Here is a 20,573-nt window from a genome sequence, read left to right on the forward strand (position 1 = left end):
TCAAGAATAAATAACACGTATTTTGTGTTTTTTGTCTTGTGTTTTTAATCTTGTGAACCACCCTGAGATCCACGGATGAAGGGCAGTATACAAATTTAACAAAATAAATAAATCATCTCAGTAATTTTTGCAACACTCCTGCAGTGTAGACTTCGATTATCCTTCTATTACATATCCAGGGTGTTGGGGGGGGGGGTGGAGGGATAAAGCTGAAAGACAGTGATTTACCGAAAGCTACTCAATGAGTTTATAGCAGAGCTAAAAATTTGCAAGGGGGTTTCCACATCACTGATCATGTTTCAGTCATTACACTGCAGTAGCTTTTACAAGTTCCCAGAAGAGTGGAATCACGAACAATTGCAAACTGAAAAGTTAAATATGTAATAGCTGCATACGTTTCCTCTGGTACGATAGCCCTGTGGCTAGATATGGCGATGTACAATAAGAAATTAAGAAATTGGAATGCATTGACATTTTGGCACGATGAGTGGATCTGAAAAATGCTTTGATGGATGCTCAGATGTTTACATGCCATGTCCTGGGGAATCTATAACTGAGCCAAGGTGTAGTGAGTCATAATTCTGAGACATGGTGGGTCATTCCAAGCACAAATGCACCATGCCAAATATCATCTCTCAGCATTAGAGATGACACGCTCTAGCCATTGTGTTGTTGTTTTCTAATGGTGGTTTGAATTCACCCTATTCTGTCGGTATAAATGGCTGCAGAATAGATTATCAACATTTTGTCTTTATAACCTCAAAAGAGGGGGAACTTGGCCACTAGAGAGGGTGGTCGGAACAGTGAGTGAGAGCGCTCTGAACGCCCCGTCATGTGCTAGGAAATATTGTGAGTCATTGCATCTTGTTCATGCCAGTGGAGGAGCAAAGTGGAAGCAAATGGGCAGCATGCACAAGCAAATTGCTTGCTCATGATAAACCACAGTAATAATAATTTATTAGATTGTTCTCCCACTCTTCCCCCCACAAAGAAACATATAGAACAACAAACCAGTAAAAACAATATAGACCTTTTGTAAAAAAATCCAAAACCAAAGCATCCTTACAGCTAGCAGTTTCACGGTTGCCAAAGCACAGCATATTTCATTTTCTAGATGCCTGGATGAACAGGAATGTTTTAAAACCCCACCTAAACACTAATAGGTACACGGGTGGCGCTGTGGGTTAAACCACAGAGCCTAGGACTTGCAGATGAGAAGGTCGGTGGTTTGAATCCCCGTGATTGGGTGAGCTCCCATTGCTCAGTACCTGCTCCTGCCAACCTAGCGGTTCGAAAGCACGTCAAAGTGCAAGCAGATAAATAGGTAGCGCTCCGGCGGGAAGGTAAACGGCATTTCCGTGCGCTGCTCTGGTTTGGCAGAAGCGGCTTAGTCATGCTGGCCACATGACCCGGAAGCTGTCCGCCGGCTCCCTTGGCCAATAAAGCAAGATGAGCGCCACAACCCCAGAGTCGGTCACGACTGGACCTAATGGTCAGGGGTTTACCTTTAAACACTAATAACCTATACATGTCTATATTACAGCAAGCGACTGGGCTGCAATAGCTATCCAGTGCTGAATCCATGTACAGTAGTTATTCTTTACTCTTGGGTTGTTATCAGAACTATGTATGCTGCTGGCAACCTAGAGCACGGGTGGGCTAACGTTTGGGGGCTTAGGGCTGCATTTGGGGGGGGGGGAATGGCTAGGAGGTCACATGTCACTGCTTGGTGGGTGGAGCCAAATAAAAAGTGGGTGGGACACCCCTTCTCTTCCAGTCTTTTATTCATTCCATCACAGTCTCACAACTCACTCTCTCTCCCACACACACTTTATTCCTTGATCACCCATTCATTCTCTTCCAATCCTTCTCTTCTGCTTCCTCACTCTCTCTCGCTCCGGGATGGGCTTGAAGGCCACTGTGAAGGCTGCGGAGGGCCACCTGTGAGCTACATGATCCAGATGAGCATGGCTACTTGTGTGAATTCAAATGAATACATTCCCAGACTGTAATCTACTCTGTAGCAGCCTTCCCTTGGGTAGGCTGTCAATTAATTTAACCACCGCTAGCAAGTTTTAATTGCAACGTGCGCAGGGAGTATACATCTTCCGCTGCCATAGGAAAGAAGATCGATACTCAAAACAGATAGCCCTTAACAAGCTAACAAAGATAAATTATTTTCTCTTGGTGCATCATCACTCAGGGGACACCACAATTGTCACAAGGACATAATGATAGTGGATGAGATCAAGCATCCATTTGTCTCCACCAGTGGCCAGGCAACGCTAATCAGGCTTGGGAAGATGATGAGGGACATCCTTTACTTAACTGTTTTCCAGCATCTGATACTCCCGCATTCAATGCATCTGGTGGTTGTATTTCACTTTCTGGCTCATACAAATTGATTTGCCTGCTCCCCACGAATGTTTAAAGCCATCAGAGCTAGAGGCCATTGACACTTTTTTTTTTGCTGTAATTAACCTGAAATTAAATATGCTTTTCTTTCATTGTTTGGGTTTTCTGTTCAATTTGCCTAGATAGTTCATGACCTTACAGATCTTGAACATTCCTTACCCTCCTCCTCCTCCTCCTCCTCCTCCTCCTCCTCCTCCTCCTCCTCCTTCTTCTTCTGTGATCACTCGTAGCTGGGTAAGATTGTCTTCCATGAATATGGTCTTAACAGTGTGTCCCTAAGTGACTGTGGAGGCCAATTCTGGATCCACACATCCTTCTACAGTGGGGATATAGGTTTGTGAGTGGGAGTTGATCACAGTGAGGATTTGCCAAATGTGTCTTCATCACCCATCCTTTCATTGTCTCTTTTAAAAAACAAACTAAAAAAGAAAAGAAACAAAAAGCCAAACTCGTTCCTCCTAAGCATGCTGGGGGGGATGGCAACCCTAAATGGCGATGGAGCAGTTGTAAAATGGGGGGAGCAGAAGCTTTGCCAGATGTTTATGCTCTGTCTCTTCACCTCTGGAAAACCTTCGCATTCCTCCTCTGGTTTCTGATATCTGTTCAGGTACTGCTGACATACTTTACTGCTTTCACTGCAACTGTGATTCTAGATGCTTGGGTTTTAGAAGGGGGGAAGGAAGCTGATATATTCAGTGTGCCGGACTCTGTGCCAAGTATCCGACTGCATGCATGGAAAGTCTTTGGGTTCACTGAAGACACATCACCTGCTAATATTGCACCACATTCATTGTCACTGCTGATCTCTCTAGCTTGAGTTCGATTTGGTTGCATAAGTCCCATCCCTGAAAATAACAACAACAACAACAATTTTATTTATACCCCACCCATCTTTTTTTTCCCAGCAGGAAGTTTGGAAAGCACCAGAGTTTTCATCTGTAAATAACTCTCCTTTAGCGGGCCTGTTTTCAGGTTTCTCCTTACAGCTGTGAGTGATGGTTTTAAAAGCCACGAGATGATAGCAAAAGCACTTTGCTCTGTCTTTCCGTTCACGTCCTTCCATCACACAAAACACAAATTCAAGTAGACAGCTGAGGTGACATGACAGTACTACAAATCTACCCACAGCCAATTTGAGAGATGGCCGGTTTTAAGAAGCTATCTCAGAAGGCCGCCTTAGAGGTGGCTGAAGATGTCCCATCTGCTTTCATCGTGGCGTTGGCTGATAAAAAAAAACAAGCCACACTTTGGTACTGTGGTATCTGAAATGGAGGGAAGGGTGGAATTTATGTAATTGTGGTGCACGGTAATTAAGAGGAAGCCGGGAGTGATCTTCAGCAGTTCCTCTGTATCAGGCTACCCTTCTGTGCTTCCCATCTGGCTGGGGGTGAGGGAAGCAGCAAAGGCAAAATGAGAAGTGCATTAGCAGCAGCTGAGCCCTAGCCAAGGCTTTAGCTTCTGGAATCATGGATGGCACTGATCATGTGGGAGACGCTTCGTGAAACCAGATGCTACCTCTGAGGTTGGACACTGCAGCCTCTAACATTGCACCTCATGGCTTGAGATTTGGCACTGAGTCGGGAGAGGATGAGAGGCAGGAGGTGTTGGGCAGCCAGTGGCAAATGTAATCATTGTCAAATAAGCGCCTGCGACATTTGTCACAGCTGCACTCCTAGGCAAGAGCCAAGGATTTCCTGACTGAGGGAAGAATCAGGATTGCAGTATCCCCAATTTGGGTGCTGGGAATTTGAGCATCTCACCAGAGGAAAAGCTACCTTAGGGGATTCATTGCAAAGGTGGATGATGACTGCATTGACATTACATTATCATAATGTAAAGTTTTAATAACTTTACATTTGAAGTCATCAGCTGGGAAGGCCTCTATTTGTGGAACTTCCTTCATGAGTTTCAGAGACTATGATACAAATGTCTAAGGGCTTTGGCATATTGTGGATATCTATAGATGTATAACTGTTTATAGGATCCAGTATTCTGCTATTTATTTGTTACTTTTACATCCTGTCTTTTCCCTCTGTGGAATTCAGAAAGTTTTTCTGGATGTTTCGTTGGAATCTCCTTTCTTGTAACTTGAAGCCATTAGTTTGAGTCCTCTGGAGCAGGAGAAAACAAGCTTGTTCCATCTTCCATGTGATAGCCTTTGAGATATTTGAAGATGGCTATCACATCTCCCCTCAGTCTCCTCTTTTCCAGGCTAAATATACCCAGCTCCTTCAGCTGTTCCTCATAAGGCTTGGTTTCCAGACCCTTGATCATCTGGGTTGCCCTCTTCTGCACACATTCCAGCATGTCAATTTCTGTCTTAAATTGTGGCACCCAGAATTGGACACGGTATTCCAGATGTGGTCTGACCAAGGCAGAATAGAGTAGTACTGTTACTACCCTTGATTTGGACACTAGAGATGACCTCTAGAGCCATAAGAACATCAGAGGAGCCCTGCTGGATCAGGCCAAAGACTTAATTTAGCCCAGCATCTTCTTCTTACATTGGCCAACCAGATGCTTAGGGGAAGCTTGCAAGCAGGACCTGAATGGAAAAGCACTTTCCCAGCATGCGAGTTCCAGCGGCTGCTATTCAAAGACATGCTGCATCTAACAGTAGAAGTAAAACATAGCTATCATAGCTAGTAGCCACGGATAGCTTTATTCTCCATCAATAACCCTCTTTTAAAGCCATACAATTTGGTGCCCCTTTTTCATTTCCTTAGGTGTTTCTCCACTCTGCAAGACAAAGGGCAGGGGAGGTGAAGAAGAGACATTTTCTCTAGCTATCACACACAGGAAGAGAGAAGTAGAGGGAAGACTTAGCAATAGGCTATTTTGAACAGAGGCAGTGGTGTTGCGACCTTTGTTGGTGCCCGGGGCATGCATAGGCACCCCAGGCAGGACCAAGGGCTGAGCGCAGAGGTTGAACAAAACCTGTCATGCACACCCAATCCTCACTGCCACCTGCCTGCCTGTGCAGGGGGGAGCCTGGCTGGCTGACGTGGCCCTTGGTGGGCACATCCCTGCAATGCTGTCTGGGCAGCCATTCAGCAAGGCGGCCAGAGTGCAGCAGCAGGACCAGGCCAGGCCAGGCTCCAGGGCCCAGAGACCCGTAGTGGCAAGCAGGGCAGGGATTCCTACTGGGGAGGAGCCTGGCTCATGTCCCCTCAAGATCATTCACCCGGGGCTATGGCCCCCTGGCCCTCCCCAAACTATGCCCCTGAGTGGAAGATCTGTCCTCCTTATTCCTCCCTTGCCTGGAAATGGTCCACTGGTAAGTCAGTCAACAGGGTGACAGTTCATATAGGGTAATATCAAGGGTAACACAAAAAGGTGTAGTCTCATAAGGCAGATGTCTCTCACCTGGCAGGACATGAATACGGCAGGTATCCGTCCCTTGCCAGAGAAAGACAGTATGAGAATAGCATTCTTAACGGCAGCATGCATTTTGCAGAGAGTTCAGCATCCTCATTCATTAGCAGAATTTTGCAGCCCTTTGTCAGCGTTATGGTTTAAGTATTGCATGTCAGCTGAAACTTCTTAGCTTCCTGACGTAAGCCAAAGCAATTAGTGTTAATGGTACTTATTATATATTCATTATATAACATAATTTATTCAAAGAAATGTGGACTGTGAGAGCTGGTGATGAAAATAGAAACTCTTAATTTAAGAGGATGGGCTTTCGAAGGCCAGTTTTTCAGGGAAGGGACTCAGCGTTATTCATTCCACGAGAAAATACATCAGCAGGACATTTTCTCTGCAAATTCGGCCGCTGCAATGCAAAGTGATAATTCTCTCAAGCACACCAAACAATAACATCAAATGTGAAAATTTGGATGTAACTTCGAGAACTGGCATGCAAAACCAGTTGCTAGGAAGTAAAATTGTTTTTATGGGAATAGGTAAAGGTAAAGGGACCCCTGACCATTAGGTCCAGTCGTGACCGACTCTGGGGTTGTGGCGCTTATCTCGCTTTATTGGCCAAGGGAGCCGGAGGACAGCTTCCGGGTCATGTGGCCAGCATGACTAAGCTGCTTCTGCCAAACCAGAGCAGCGCATGGAAATGCTGTTTACCTTCCCGCCGGAGCACTACCTATTTATCTACTTGCACTTGGATATGCTTTCAAACTGCTAGGTTGGCAGGAGCAGGGACCGAGCAACGGGAGCTCACCCCGTCACGGGGATTCGAACCGCCGACCTTCTGATCAGCAAGTCCTAGGCTCTGTGGTTTAACCCACAGCGCCACATAGGTCTAAATACTCTTCCATATAGGAACATCTCCCAGGAAACCATAAGGTTATCCAAGTATCTATGTGCAAGGATTTGTTTGCTTTTTTCCATAAGAAGCAGGCATTCGTGCTATCTCCCTGCTACATTTTGATCTGCAGTAGTTAGGGATGGGTGTGTGTGTGTGGAATTTGATTCTGTTCAGAATTAAAGCTGAATTTATCAAATCCACACTTTCTGAAACAATATGAGAATCAAGTCATAACCACCCTTTGAAATTGGCTTTTATCCAGATTTTGTAATGCAGTTCCCCAACCAACCAATGTTTTCAAAAACATGTATCTATGTAGAGTGCAAAAAATGTAGAGTGCATTTGCGAAAGTATCATACAAACATGCAGTATTACATTAGGAGAAAATGCTTGCAAAAATGTGTGCATTCGTCAGAAATACATGCAAAAATGTTGAATGTTTTTAATGAAGATTTTCACAAATTGCTGCAGAAATGCAGAGCACTGAATTTCATATTGGGGAAAAAATAAAAATTGAGAGAATAGAAATAAACCGACCCTTCTATCCCTGGTAATGCCACAGACCAGGGAGAGTTTTGCCGCTTATCTGTTGTTTATATAAACGAGGCTTGTGCTGTAGGTGTAATATCTGGTTCTGCTACTTTTGCAAACTGAAAGCCTGGCTTTTCAGTCACACTCAGGCCTCAAAACCCAAGGCTGATTTGCTGGCTTTGGATGTAGGAAACTGAGAAAGTTTCATAATTGTGTGGATTTTTATGGAGGAGCTCTACGCGCATACATCAGTTAGTGTGTAGAAGGATCTGTCACCAAAAGCAAAATGGAATCTAGGGTGTCAAACCCAGGGCCAGCTCAAGACATTTTGCTGCCTGAGGCAAAGGACAATATGGTGTCCTGCCCCAAGGCACATACAGAAAGCAACTGGACTGGTAGTTGAATCTTAATCCAATACTAGTGAGAGGACAGTCCTTTCCACTGTGCTTAAAGGCAGCAGGCTAGTGTAGAAAGTACAGAGGAGGCCACATGTCACTCACAGCTCTGGCCACTCCCTGCACCTAAGCATCTGCCGCCTGAGGCAGCTGCCTCACTCTGCCTCATTGTAGGCTCAACCCTCTTCCTGCCACACCAGAAAGTGTTCCAGGTTTCCAGATTTTCTGATGTTGTCCTAGTTTCCAGATTCCCAAGTACAAATCTTTGTATTTATTTGTTTGCATGTTGCTTTCCACTGTTGTATAGTCTTCACCCAATATCAAAATGCCTAACCACTTTTCTTTTCTTTTCTTTTCTTGTCTTCCTTCCCTCCTTCCCTCCTTCTCTCCTTCCCACATGCTCTTTGTCTTTGTTTTAGAAGGAGATGGCCGGAAACTCAAAGGTGCCATCCAGCGGAGCACAGAAACTGGCCTGGCTGTTGAGATGCCAAGCCGAACGATCCGACAAGCCAGCCATGAATCCATTGAGGAGAGTATGAACAGCTATGGATCCGAAGGAAAGTAAGTAGCAAGAGGGCAAAGTACATATATCTGTATATCTTTATCTATCAACTGATCGATCATAAGCAATCTTTAATTAATTGTAAAATATAATAATAAGTGTCCCCTGCGTTACCTGTACCAACAAATACATTGACAGAGTAGGCATCTTTGAATGGGATTCCAGGGGACAGTTGCCACTCCACATAAAAACCATAACCCCCAGATTCCCAGCTTTCAGTTTTTTAAAAAAACAAGTTTCTAGTGCTTGTGGAACCCAAGATATGAGGCAAAATGTAGAAGCACTATAATTCTTCCTTTCTTTTTTTGTAGGAAACTAGCCTCCTCCCAATCAATGTTTTCCTTTTCCTCCCCACCCCGGGAAAAGTCAATCAATCAATGTGAGACAATGAGTAACGAATAAGTCTCATTGATTTCAGTAGGACCAATATGCAACTTCTTTGCTGTGGATTCAACCCCAAAGTCTGACAACAGCACAAAATTAGCTCAGTTGTGGGATGTCATTGTCTGAATTTTAGAGCCTAGAAGGTCTTCAAAGGTGACTCATTGAGGCGGAAGGTAAATGGTGTTTCTGTGCGCTCTGGTTTCCGTCACGGTGTCCCGTTGCGCCAGAAATGGTTTTGTCATGCTGGCCACATGAACCACAAAAGCTGTCTGTGGACAAACGCTGGCTCCCTTAGCCTGAAAGTGAGATGAACGCTTCAACCCCATGGTTGCCTTTGACTGGACTTAACCATCCAGGAGTCCTTTACCTTTCACCTTTACCTTTTTACCTTTTGGAGAAATGGTTTAAGGTTAGAGATCCTACCAGGCATTATTATTCATTGCTATTGTTTGTTTGTTGTTACCACTCTGCAATTGTAATGATTATGTAGCTGATGCCTTCCATGAAAACCTGCCTCCAAGGAAATAGTTCTGCTACGCAATTGCAGTAAGGTAACTTTGTTCCTTGCCTGCGTTACAAAATTCAGTGAATTTGGAACTCAGGTGTGTTCTTTTCGCCCTGCAGGGAATCTGTTTTCCATTCCAACAACCATTATTTCCTTTCTGTCTGTGTGGTTCAGCCTCTCGGGAACGATGTACAAATATCTTGGATCATCTGTGCAGCATCACTGCACAGACTGGCTGCTTGCATGTTCAGGCTCTGATTGGAAGTGGGTAACAGCCCAATTCCAAAAGAAATAGAGTACCTTGGTAAAAAGCTGCTCCACGGCAGTATCCTCCATTTATTAAAGTTAGTGGCATGCAACTGTACCCTTTATACTCAAACTCCAAGTTTACACAGGATGATATAACAGCTCCCTGGCCATCAAGAAGGGGTGACATGGACAGAGAGATTCAGAAAGGCACAAGATGTGAGCGCTCATGTTTATTCCAAATCATGCTTCCGGTTCCAATTTTGCTCCTAGAATATCAAAAGCATGTTTTGCTTTCTTTGCTGTACTTAGAAGCTTCTGTAATCACAGCCCTTTTCATGCATGCAAATAAGGGAGGCTATTAAAGGGGCAATTAATAGGCTATTCACCACCAGCACACACTCACACGCATCAGGAAGCAATAAAATTGCCGGAACTGAGGAATTTGTTAAAAAGAACATTGCTGGGAACTTTTACAGGACTTATTTATGAGTAAACATGATAGGAAGCTAAGAGGACATTGGCCATGGAGAAGGAAGGGCACTGCTGGTGGAAACTTGTGTGGAAACTCCATTCTAATTGCTTTTCCAGCTAACTGCACATACTCACACAAAAGTCTTCAGCAGTGCTTAAATGCTGTAGCATGGAAGCAACCTAGGTTAAGAACTCCAGCTACTGAATGCCTAGACCTGTTCTGTGAAAGCAAATACTGAATTATTTCTTTCAGGGAGCATTGTCAAGAGATAACAGCATTTTATGAATTTTTAATGGTTTCCTTGCATAAGTCACTTCTTGTGGCTTAGGACATTCAGAACCAGTATTACTTCGATGGCACATTTCATCCTTCCATGTTTCAGTTCTTGAGAAGTAGCTCACACACGTACACACTCTTGCCTTTGCCATTTGAATAGCACCTACGAGTTAAGATGACCAAGCCCTTCCTAGCCTCCCAGCTGAGGACAGATATTTACAGAGACCTGTTGCTACTTACTCATCCTGATGAGCTGCCAAATTAGGAAGCTTGCACATCTCCCAGGAGAGCAGCAAGCTAAGAAGGCTAGTGAGAAGTCAAATTGTTCCTCCAGCTTTCAGTTCAGAAGTTTGCCCCAGGGAAAGCTGTCATGACGTGAATGCCAACTCACATCCAAGACCTTGTGGAAGTGCAGAAATGGCTCCTTGCAAATCATGGCTTCCAAATTGAGATCCAGCCTCAGGAATAGGTATTCCATTCTTTTTCACTCTCGGGCATAATTTTCCCCCTCTTCTCCCTTTGTCATCTATAACCATGGCTTAGTATTACATCTGTGCTGATGCTAATCTTGTTTATTGCTAACTAGGGGTCTTGCATGGCCCTGAGGATGGCTTCTGGTTTGCAAATCATGGCTTGCAGGAAAGGAACAGGAATCAATCCAGATTAGATTACTGCAATGCGCTCCATGTGGGGCAACTTTTAAAAAGTGTTTGGAAATCTCAGCCAATGCAAAATACATCGGCAAGAACGTTGTCCGGTGTTTTATTTCATGGTGTGCATTATTTTGATTTTGTTCAATCTGCACTGCCTCCTTGTTCATTTCCAGGCACAGTTAAAAGTGCTGATTATAACCTCAGCCTTAACGGACATTCCATGCTAGGAATATGTGTTGCTCTGACTCTATTTTTCTATATTCCTGTTTTATTCCATGAAGTTTTCATATGTATTTTGTATTTCTAATGATTCATAAGCTGCCTTGAAGGTTGATTTGGCTGAAAGACAGGATATAAGTTTTAAGACAAGGAAAATTTTTGCACCAGAGCAGATATGAAAATATGGTTTAAAAAATTAGGGTTGTATCCAACTCAGAAACAATAACTGTTGTTTGGGGATTTTGCTGATTCAACAGAGAATCTGAAGCTTAGCTCTGACTCCAACAAGGTCCTGGGTATACTATATGGTACAGGTAGCAAGATGTGGCAAGTTAATTATGTTTTACATAATTGCTTCCACTGTGTGCGTGCGCACACCCACCCAGTGACTGGTTTTCTTGGACGAGCGGACTTCAGGTAAATTGCCCCAGAATAAAATATTGTGCGCTGCTGCAATCCGAAATGCATTGCAGTTGAAGGCTTTCTTGTTTTCTGCTGACGACCGCTGGGATGATTAGTTTGCAGAATGCTAAGGTGACTTTCTTACATTAGAATAACACAGCAGGCAATGACTTCGGGAGGAGCAGGAAAGGTGCTCTCTCGTTTGATATGGAAGTCAAAACCGTGCTCTGCAAGGACACGTCGTCAATTTGCTCTGCCTTCTCCCCCCTTCATGCTTTGTTTCAGCTCTTAAACAAAATGTTCTCTTGCCACTTCCCTAGAGGCTGGTATCATGGCATCATGTGGGCTCCACTCTGAGATACAGCATGGAAGGCTGCAGAGACACCTGCAGCTCTGTTTGCCACATGCCTACCTGTGAAACCCAGATATCATTCCTTCTAACAGAGAACCCGAGTAGCTGTGTGACTGTCAGTTTGTAAATTAAAGGAACCTCTCACATATAATGCAGCAGTGCTCGCATGCACACAGTCACTGCAGTGGTGCATACATTTGTAAATAATGAGGGGAAAGGAATGATTGCTGCTGTTGTGAGTGGTTCATTTCAGCCCACTGTTTCCAACATCCTTTTTCTTTTTCCTCTACACACTCATGTAAACATAAACCTGCCACTTTCCAGCAACCCTTCGTGCATCTGACTCTGGTCCATAGAAGCTGATGTCATAATATTTAACCAGAAAATGGCTTCCCTCAAAGAATCCTGGGAACGGTAGTTCACTCCTCACAGAGCTGCAATTCCCAGCACCCTTCACCTAAGAGTCAGGAGGATATTGCTGAAAACCATTCCGCTGTACTGCCAAGAGGACGGTGGGAGTACATCTAGCTGTCTATATTAGATAACATCAGAAACAGTCAGGGCTAATACACTTTAAGAAGTGAAAGTGATGAAGAGAAAGCACATTAATCCAATTGTGAAAGATTATTTGCTCCATTTATTCTGTTAGGTGATCAGTCAGGCAACTTGATGCCAGCAAATTTCCAAAGTGTCGTCTTCTGAGCAACACCAATGGTGTAATAAACATGTTTTAACGTGTATCAGGAAGGTTTATGGCAATTCACTCCACAGAGGCCTCAAAGTTTTCTCATCATTAGTGCTTTGTTTACAAACAGTGCCTGCCCGCAAAAGTCGTCTGCCCGCAAGGGTAAGAGAGATCCATTGTAAATCTCTACTTTGACTAATGCCCACCCAGTGCTCTGTTTGATTCAACATCTAACAGCTCTCCAGGCAAGAGTTGATCAGCAGATTTATGGACTCTCCACAGCAAGTTTTGAAAACCATGAGCATTATTCTTCATTAAATGTTCCTGCCGCGGGTGTTCTCCCAAGATACCCCCTCCATTCTCCCTCCCATTGATGGGAACGTTTGGAATCCATCTGCAAGTCGGAACATTAATTTTCCTTACTTCATTTCCATTCAGACTGATAATTTGTGATAGTGGCTATTCAATGTCTCAAAAAAACCCTGAAAAATGGTCAAGAAAGTCTCCCCCTCCCCCCCCGGACTTTGCTTCTTTCTGGTCTCATTGCTCAAAGGTTCAGATCCAGTGGCAAGTTTTGTGTAGTCAGGTTCATTGGCTCATTCTTGTGGTCTATGAAATTACAGGTTTCTGAACCACCCAAATACTGCACATAGTCCAGATTGCTGTGCCTGCTACAGCTGACCGTTTTTGCACAACTAAAATAGAGGAAAAAATACATATATGTGCATACAATTTATATGTGCTAATTTATACTTAGAAATGAAAATTTAGAAATAGAAAGGCGACACGTCTTTGAACCAAATTCTCATGCCATTCCTAGAAGAGCAGAAAGTAGCTTAGTTGCCTTCAAAAGAGATGAATAAACTCACGGAGGCGAAGTCTCTCAATGGCTACTGTAGTGGCGTAGGAGAGCTGAAAATAATGCCAATATATTTCACAACTGGCAACCAATGCACCCCTTTGGTTTCAGATAGTAGATGAGTCTAAAAAGCCTGGAACACAAATGTTCATGGCCCTCTAGCAGCCATGGTGGCTCATTTACCAGAATTTATATATTTAGTGTTGGCACTAGAAATGTATACGCAAAAGCAACTACTCTATTCCAAACTTAAAAATGGAAAGCGTAATGTTGATGGTCAACAAAATAGGTTTAAAGACTATCTCAAGGCAAATCTAAAATAAGTACTGTAAACACCAACAGCTGGGAAATACTGGCCTGCAAGCGCTCCAGTTGGAGAACAGCCTTTACCAAAGGTGTCATGGACTTTGAAGGCACTCAGACTCAGGATGCAAGGGAGAAACATGCTAAGAGGAAGGCACGCTTGGCAAATCCACACCTTGATCAACTCCCACCCGGAAACCAATGTCCCCACTGTGGAAGGACGTGTGGGTCCAGAATTGACCTCCACAGTCACTTACGGACTCATTGTTAAAACCGTGTTTATGGAAGACAATCTTACTCAGCTACAAGTGGTTGCCAGAGAAAGAGAAAGAATGATACTCGATTCTGTTCAAACAAAGCCTCTTGTCTCCTAGTCTCTCCTCTGCAGTTTCTTAGCATTCCTTTGAGTTCATTCCATCATTTTCTCTCAGCCCCCTCTCTCCCTGGACTCCTCCAGATGACCTGTTTATTGAGCATTCATCTTCATTTGCTTGCACAAAGCTTACCTATTGATTAAACAATGTCCAGTGTTCACTGAACATTTGTTCTGATTTGTTTGCTTTTCAGGGAGGTCATACAACAATGAACATTCACCCTGATTTGCTTTCAGGGTGTTTATAGGTCTTTCTAGTAATCATTCATTTATCCCACAATTTTCAGTATGTTTCCCCATCACTTTCCTAACTGCAAAAAGTACAGTATCTTCTTTTTTAAGCAAGCTTGTGCCAGGATTGCACTTTAATCTACCTCGAGTGCACAAACTAAATTCCCAGTATGCACATGAATCTCTCCTGTAAAATACTGATAATCTGGAAGCACTCCTTGAATGCTTTCATAGTAGCACAGAAGCAGCTCAGGATCTACTGTTCGCAAGATAAGAATTCAGCTAAGATAAAAATAAATAAGATACCAAGAGTTGAACCTGAGAGTCTCCGCATACCAAGCAGTTGTTCTACCTCTGGGGGTGTAAGAAGCATCGTTTCCCAATCTGCTCTGAATTTGCTGCGTGCAACACTGTTTCCATTCCGCTGCAGTATGTCTTCTGCTAAAAACGATGTTATTTGCCTTGTTGCCCACTGTGGCAAAATTACAAAATTCACATTATTAATTTTGTAAATTGCATTGTCATTACATTATCCCACCCCATTCATTTCGTTGTAAAGGAAACACAATGCAAATGACGGAGGGGAATATAATTAATTAAGTTTTGCTTGTGGACAGAAAACAACAACAGCAAATACTGATTGTCTTTGTTGACATGGGGCAAGTAAGCAAACATTGGCAATTTCTGCTGTTCTTTCCCTTTTCATTGACTATTCCAACATCCCTAGCTACTTATAAGTCAGGGGTTCCAAAACCTTGATCATGCACGTGTCAGCATCGCCCTTGAGCCAGTGCCACCAACTGGTCTCATCCACTTCAGCCCCGACTGGGCTAGGCGAGCTGGGTAGCACTTCCAGAGACCATCTTCTGCACAGGAACAGGTCAAAGTGCTGTGGACTCACAGCTTAGAGTTGTGAGCACCGGATTCACTTCTTCAATAAGCCAGTCGTCACACAGCAGAGTATAGCAGAGCATAAACGACTCGGAGAGCAGCTCTGTAGAATATCTTCTTTATTCTATCTACAACTATAATACACAACTATATACAGAGCTAAAAGAGGTCTAAACGAAAATGCTGAACTGCACTGAGTGTCTGCAGCTGCTCTTAGCAGCAACCTTATCTGTACACACGATCTCTCTCTAACACTCAGTCTCTCTCACTCTCTCTGATATGAGGCTGGAGCGAAATAAGTAGAGAGCAGAAACCGCCCCTCCTCTCTGGAAAATCAGCAGAGAACATCAGCAGATTCTTGGATATGGGAGGGGTGAAATCTCCTCAGCACGTGCTCCATGGCATATCTGTAGATTTGTGGCGGGAGGTGGCAGATCAATTTTATTTTTAATTGCTTCTTTTATTTCTTATATTGGATTTTGCCATTACAGTTTTGAATTCTACAGAATTCAAATTGCAATGCAATAAGATTCGATATATAAGAAATAAAAGCAATAATAAAATGCAATTTAAAAATTATACAGCCTCCAGCACAGCACATTACAATCTCTGCAGGCAGAAAAGTCATTAAGTGGTCTGCCGAGACCCTCGGCAATTTCCAAGTGGTGGGGAACCACTGAGCACTTTTGTTGCACAGTGAGCATAGGCGGGTGACTAAAGGGAAGGTCTTCTGAGTGCCAGGGCATGGAGTGGGGGTAGAATCTGTCCCTCCTTGGCCATGTGAATCATTGGGAGTTGCAGAGCAATGGCTTTTTTGGGGTTGGAGAGCTTGGGAAGGTGGGCAGGCAGAGTAATGAAATCTTGAGGCTTTTGGTGAGTTGAAAGCTTTGGCTTGGCACTCTGTAGCAGCACTTGGCATGGAAGATCTCAGAACCGCTTTAAAAATAGATTTGAAAAGAGGTCACAAACTCCACACGGACAAGAAAAGAAATTAATGATACGTTTGCCTAAACTTAGCTGCGCGGAAACTGCTTTCCGCATACTAATGCGTCACATTTGGCAGGTTGGAGGGGAACGGCTCCCGCTTGGGATATTCTTCAAAGCATTCCTTGCTGCAAGCAGTTTCCTTCATTAGGCTGCTCGTGCTACTGTCACTTTCCAAAATAGGATTTTAAAAGCAGGTCAAGAATATGGGTAAATTATACAGTGGGCAAGGGATAGTGGTGGGCAAGGGATAGTAAGTTCGGCAGAGCAGCTTGCAATGGCTCCTTTAAACGCTGAATGTAACTGTGGTGTGATATTATCATCATCATCATTATCATTATCATTATCATTATCATTATTATTATTATTATTAATGTAGCACCCTATAACTGGAGGTCTCAGGGCAGTTCACAGAAAAGATCAACATAAAAACCACAATATATACATGCTGGTGAGAGGCAGAGAGTGTGGCCTGGTATTTGCTGGGCTATTAATATAGCATGTTTAAATAATAAAGGAAATGCACAGTGATCAAGCCTTAATTAGCCACTATATAAGCCTAAAAGAGATGACTGGTGCAGTATCATCATTATGTGCCAGACAGCATTGACTGTTTCATCTTTTATTAACTTTGCTGCTGCTGCTATTATTTCTGCCTCGTTGTGGTCTTTTTCTGCCTTTTAATATTCTTTAAGTGAGTTTTATGGATACTTGTTGGCATTGGGCAGGGCTGGGACACCTATGGCACTCCGGATATTTGTTGGACTCCAACTCCCATCAGCCCCAGCAAGCATGGTCAAGGACCAGGGATTATGGGAGTTGGTGTCCAGCAAGCTCTGGAGATCCATAGGTTCCTCACCCCCTGCTTCAGGATTTTGACTCTAAATTTAAAAGCAGGATAGATTGTATCAGTGATGGGCAGTATGTTATTCAGGATCTACTGGTAGATCTCTGAGTTAATTGCAGCAGATCAGCAAGGTGGAAACTACACACATGTTCAAAACGTTGTGAAAATGCTTTTTTTAATAATCGTTTTGAAAAACGCATTGAATTTGCTATAGCTCACTGTCGCCATCTAGTGTCACAATTGTATTTGCTTTACAAGACATTCAAATTGCTTTACAAGACATTCAAAACGTTTTATTTGCCGCTGTATTGCTGACTCCTCTGTCTCTCAGAAACCCTAAGTTGCAACACAAGAGATGCTGGTCCATTCGGGTGAATGAGGCACTGTCCCACCAAACTCAATATGCTATTTGCTGGCCCCTCTTCCTAAAACTACTTAATTGATGGGACATATTTTTTTTATAATACCGTTGTACCTGGGAAGTCAAACGGAAACTTTTCCGGAAGTCCGTTCATCTTCCAAAACATTCAGAAACCAAAGCGCGGCTTCCGATTGGCTGCAGGAAGTTCCTGCAACCAATCGGAAGCTGCGGAAGCGCCGTCGGACGTTCGAGTTCCAAAGAACGTTCGCAAACCAGAACACTCACTTCTGGGTTTGTGGCATTTGGAAGCCAAAACGTCTTGAGTACCAAGGCGTTCAGGATCCAAGGTACCACTGTACTGCCTTTGGAATGGTTCGCAATCTCTCATGGCTGTGCCATCGTGATATGGTGCGATGTTGTAGCGGTTCAAGTGTTGAACCAGGACCTGGGAGGCCATAGTTTGAATCCCTGCTCAGCCAGGAAGCATCTTGAGCCAGTCACCATCTTTCAGCCTCACAGAGTTGTTGTGAGGATAAATTGAGGAGTGATGGGACCAGGTATGCCACCTTCAGTTCCTTGGGGGAAAGGTGAGATGTAATGCAATAAATAAATAAATAACCTTTCTCTGATTTCCCTAAGTAGACAATCTGGAAGATACTAAGCAGATATCTGATTTTTACAGTGCAGACCAGATGTGTTGCAGATGCCATAAATAGTCACTGGCACTTAGCAAACACCAGCAGGGACACTTCAGAGCCAAGAAATTGATTTTGCTGTTGTTTCTTCTTGGCCTAGAAATTAAATTCCAATGGGTTTGTTGTGAGGGTGACCTTGTTTATATTTAACATGTGTTACATGAGAAACTGTGCTCTTCCAAGCAACGCCGCTATGATCTAACATCTCTTGCGGACATTATATTTTAGTTTACTTTAGTCTGGGTGTTATTTAGGAACACTTCATAAAGAAAAGAAAACACACTGATATCTACCCTTCAAAGAGGCACAGTTGATGGAGCTGGTAATGAATGGATGTAATGGTGCAGGAATGCTATATTTTCATTTATTTCGTAGCAAACCAATGCTTGGCTTCCAATATGCTGTCTGATCTTCCATGAAAAGAATCCTTTCTCTCATGGAAAATCCTTTGATCCATCAGAGACTCCCCACTGGTGGAAGAGCAAAGATGGTTTTTGTTTTTTCCCCAATTTCCTCCCTGAAATAAGGTTACCAGACGTCCCGGGGACAGTCCCCGGATTTACAAATCAGTCTCCATACAAAATCCATTGAAGTTGAAAGGTGTCCCCAGATTCATTGGAAAAAAATCTTGTAACCTTACCCTGAAACCCCTAACTCCACCTGTCGTACTGGCCCATTGGTTTCACTAATTCTCTGGGAAAGATTTCCAGGGCAAAGGAGTTTCAGGGAATTGGCTAATAATAATAATAATAATAATAATAATAATAATAATAATAATAAATCTTTTTCTGCCAGAGATAGCACCCTGTCAGCAAAGTTCCACTCATGAGATCTCAATTACTATGTCCATTTAGGAAGGCTTTCATGCAATAGCTGCCCAAACTAGTATGCACTCTATCCACAACATAGATAGAAATATATACCGTATTTTTCGTTCCATAAGACACACCTTTTCCCTCCTAAAAAGTAAGGGGAAATGTGTGTGCATCTTATGCAGGGGGGAGGCAGGCAGGAAAAGCCCTCAAGAGCCGCACACAAGCTCCCCGTGGCTCTTGCAGGCTTTTCCCCAGGAGGGAGAAGGGACTGACGCGGCCAGTCAGTCCCTTCTCCCTCCTCGTAGAAAAGCCCACAGGAGCCAAGGGCTCCTTAAAGGGTGTGTGGCTCCTGTGGGCTTTTGCGGGAGGTGGGGGAATTGCCATAGCTGCGCACAGCCTCTCCCAGCCAGAGAGGCGGAGTGCAGCTAAAGAGGAAGCCAGGACAGCCAGCGGGATGGATCCCGCTCACTGTCTTGGCTTCTTTGCTCTTTGGGGCTGGGGGGGAATAATTTTTTTTTCTTGATTTCTCCCTCTAAAAACTAGGTGCGCCTTATGGTCAGGTGCGCATTATGGAGCGAAAAATACGGTGTGTGTGTGTATGTGTGTGTGTGTGTATATATATATATATGTTTGTGTGTGTGTGTGTGTGTGTGTGTGTGTATATATATATATATATATATATATATATATATATATATGGAAATAATTTTTATTGAAGATTTTCTTGAATTACAAAAGAACATGCAACGTCACTTTTCTTTTCTTTTCCCCAGATCATAAAATCCCCTCCACACCATAGATTTAAATCTCTTGGCTTCCCACAGAGAATCCTGGGAACTGTCCTTTGCCACTAACAGAGAGCTAAGGTTCCCAATACCCTTAAACTACATTTCCCAAGATTCTCTGGGGGAAGCCATGTGCTTGAAATGCCTGATTGTGGATGTGGCCTAAGCCTCACGGTGCTGAACGAGTATGAATGGAGCTCGCCCTGCTCCTAGCTTACAGCTCTGTGTTGAATTCAAGTGGTGCTGCAGCAATCCCTGACCTCCAATGACTTTGTTCAGACCTGATGATACAGCACATACTGGTTTGTCAGCTGCTGCCCGGGGCAGATTCACCCATCTGTATAAAGTTCAGAGGAGGAGTCAAGTACTGCTTCCAAAGGCCGCCTGAGCTAATTTTATTAAAATCATTAACATGCTGCCATAACAAGTTCATCATTAATTGTAATGACTAGGAGGCAAAGGTCATAGAAGAAGAGAAATTGGATATCCCTTTGAAAAAAAGAAAAGAGAAAAATGCTGATCATCAAGAGAAAGCTTATTGAGTCCATTTTGTCCTCCAGGCTCAGTTGTATGAAAGGTGCAGACGTTTCTCCCAGGTTCAATAGAAGGAATATAGCATGCTCCTTATTAATATTTTGTGTAAAGAGGAGCAGCCCCTTCTCTGCTATAGCACCAAAAGCCTCTCTGTTGACTGGATTACTTGTCCTTTCCAAAGTGCAGAGGAACATGCTGATAATAAGAATAATTTATAATTTATACCCCGCCACTCTGGCTGGGTTTCCCCAAGAGAATATTAAAAACACCAAACATTAAAAACTTCCCTAAACAGGGCTGCCTTCAGTTGTCTTCTAAAAGTCAGATAGTTGTTTATTTCCTTGACATCTGATGGGAGGGCGGGTGCCACTACCGAGAAGGCCCTCTGCCTGGTTCCCTACAACCTCACTTCTCGTGATGGGGGTGGAGACGCTCCTTCAGGTATACTGGGCCAAGGTCATTTAGGGCTTTAAAGGTCAGCACCAAAACTTTCTTAGCACCTTCTTGATCGGGTTAGGTGGAATCATACTTGCG

General features: G+C 43.5%; 1 protein-coding gene and 1 long non-coding RNA gene across 3 annotated transcripts in view; both read left to right on the forward strand.

Annotated features, from left to right (window-relative positions):
• LOC310764838 overlaps positions 1–20,573 on the forward strand; it is a 133,011-nt gene that overhangs the window by 89,453 nt on the left and 22,985 nt on the right. The gene's annotated exons all lie outside the window — the stretch shown is intronic.
• Positions 1–20,573, forward strand: part of RIMS4 (regulating synaptic membrane exocytosis 4) — a gene marked incomplete at its 3' end in the record, with an annotated part of 96,512 nt that overhangs the window by 52,954 nt on the left and 22,985 nt on the right. Inside the window, exon 2 of one of the 2 annotated variants that reach the window (XM_083619152.1) lies at positions 8,025–8,163. In XM_083619152.1, the coding sequence (XP_083475278.1) occupies positions 8,025–8,163 (139 nt within the window). Of the gene's footprint in view, positions 1–8,021; positions 8,164–20,573 lie in introns of both variants that reach the window. The other variant, XM_083619151.1, reaches the window with a different exon arrangement.

The sequence above is a fragment of the Podarcis filfolensis genome (genome assembly GCF_964270895.1).
Source record: "Podarcis filfolensis genome assembly, chromosome: 6".
Classification (NCBI taxonomy): domain Eukaryota; kingdom Metazoa; phylum Chordata; class Lepidosauria; order Squamata; family Lacertidae; genus Podarcis; species Podarcis filfolensis.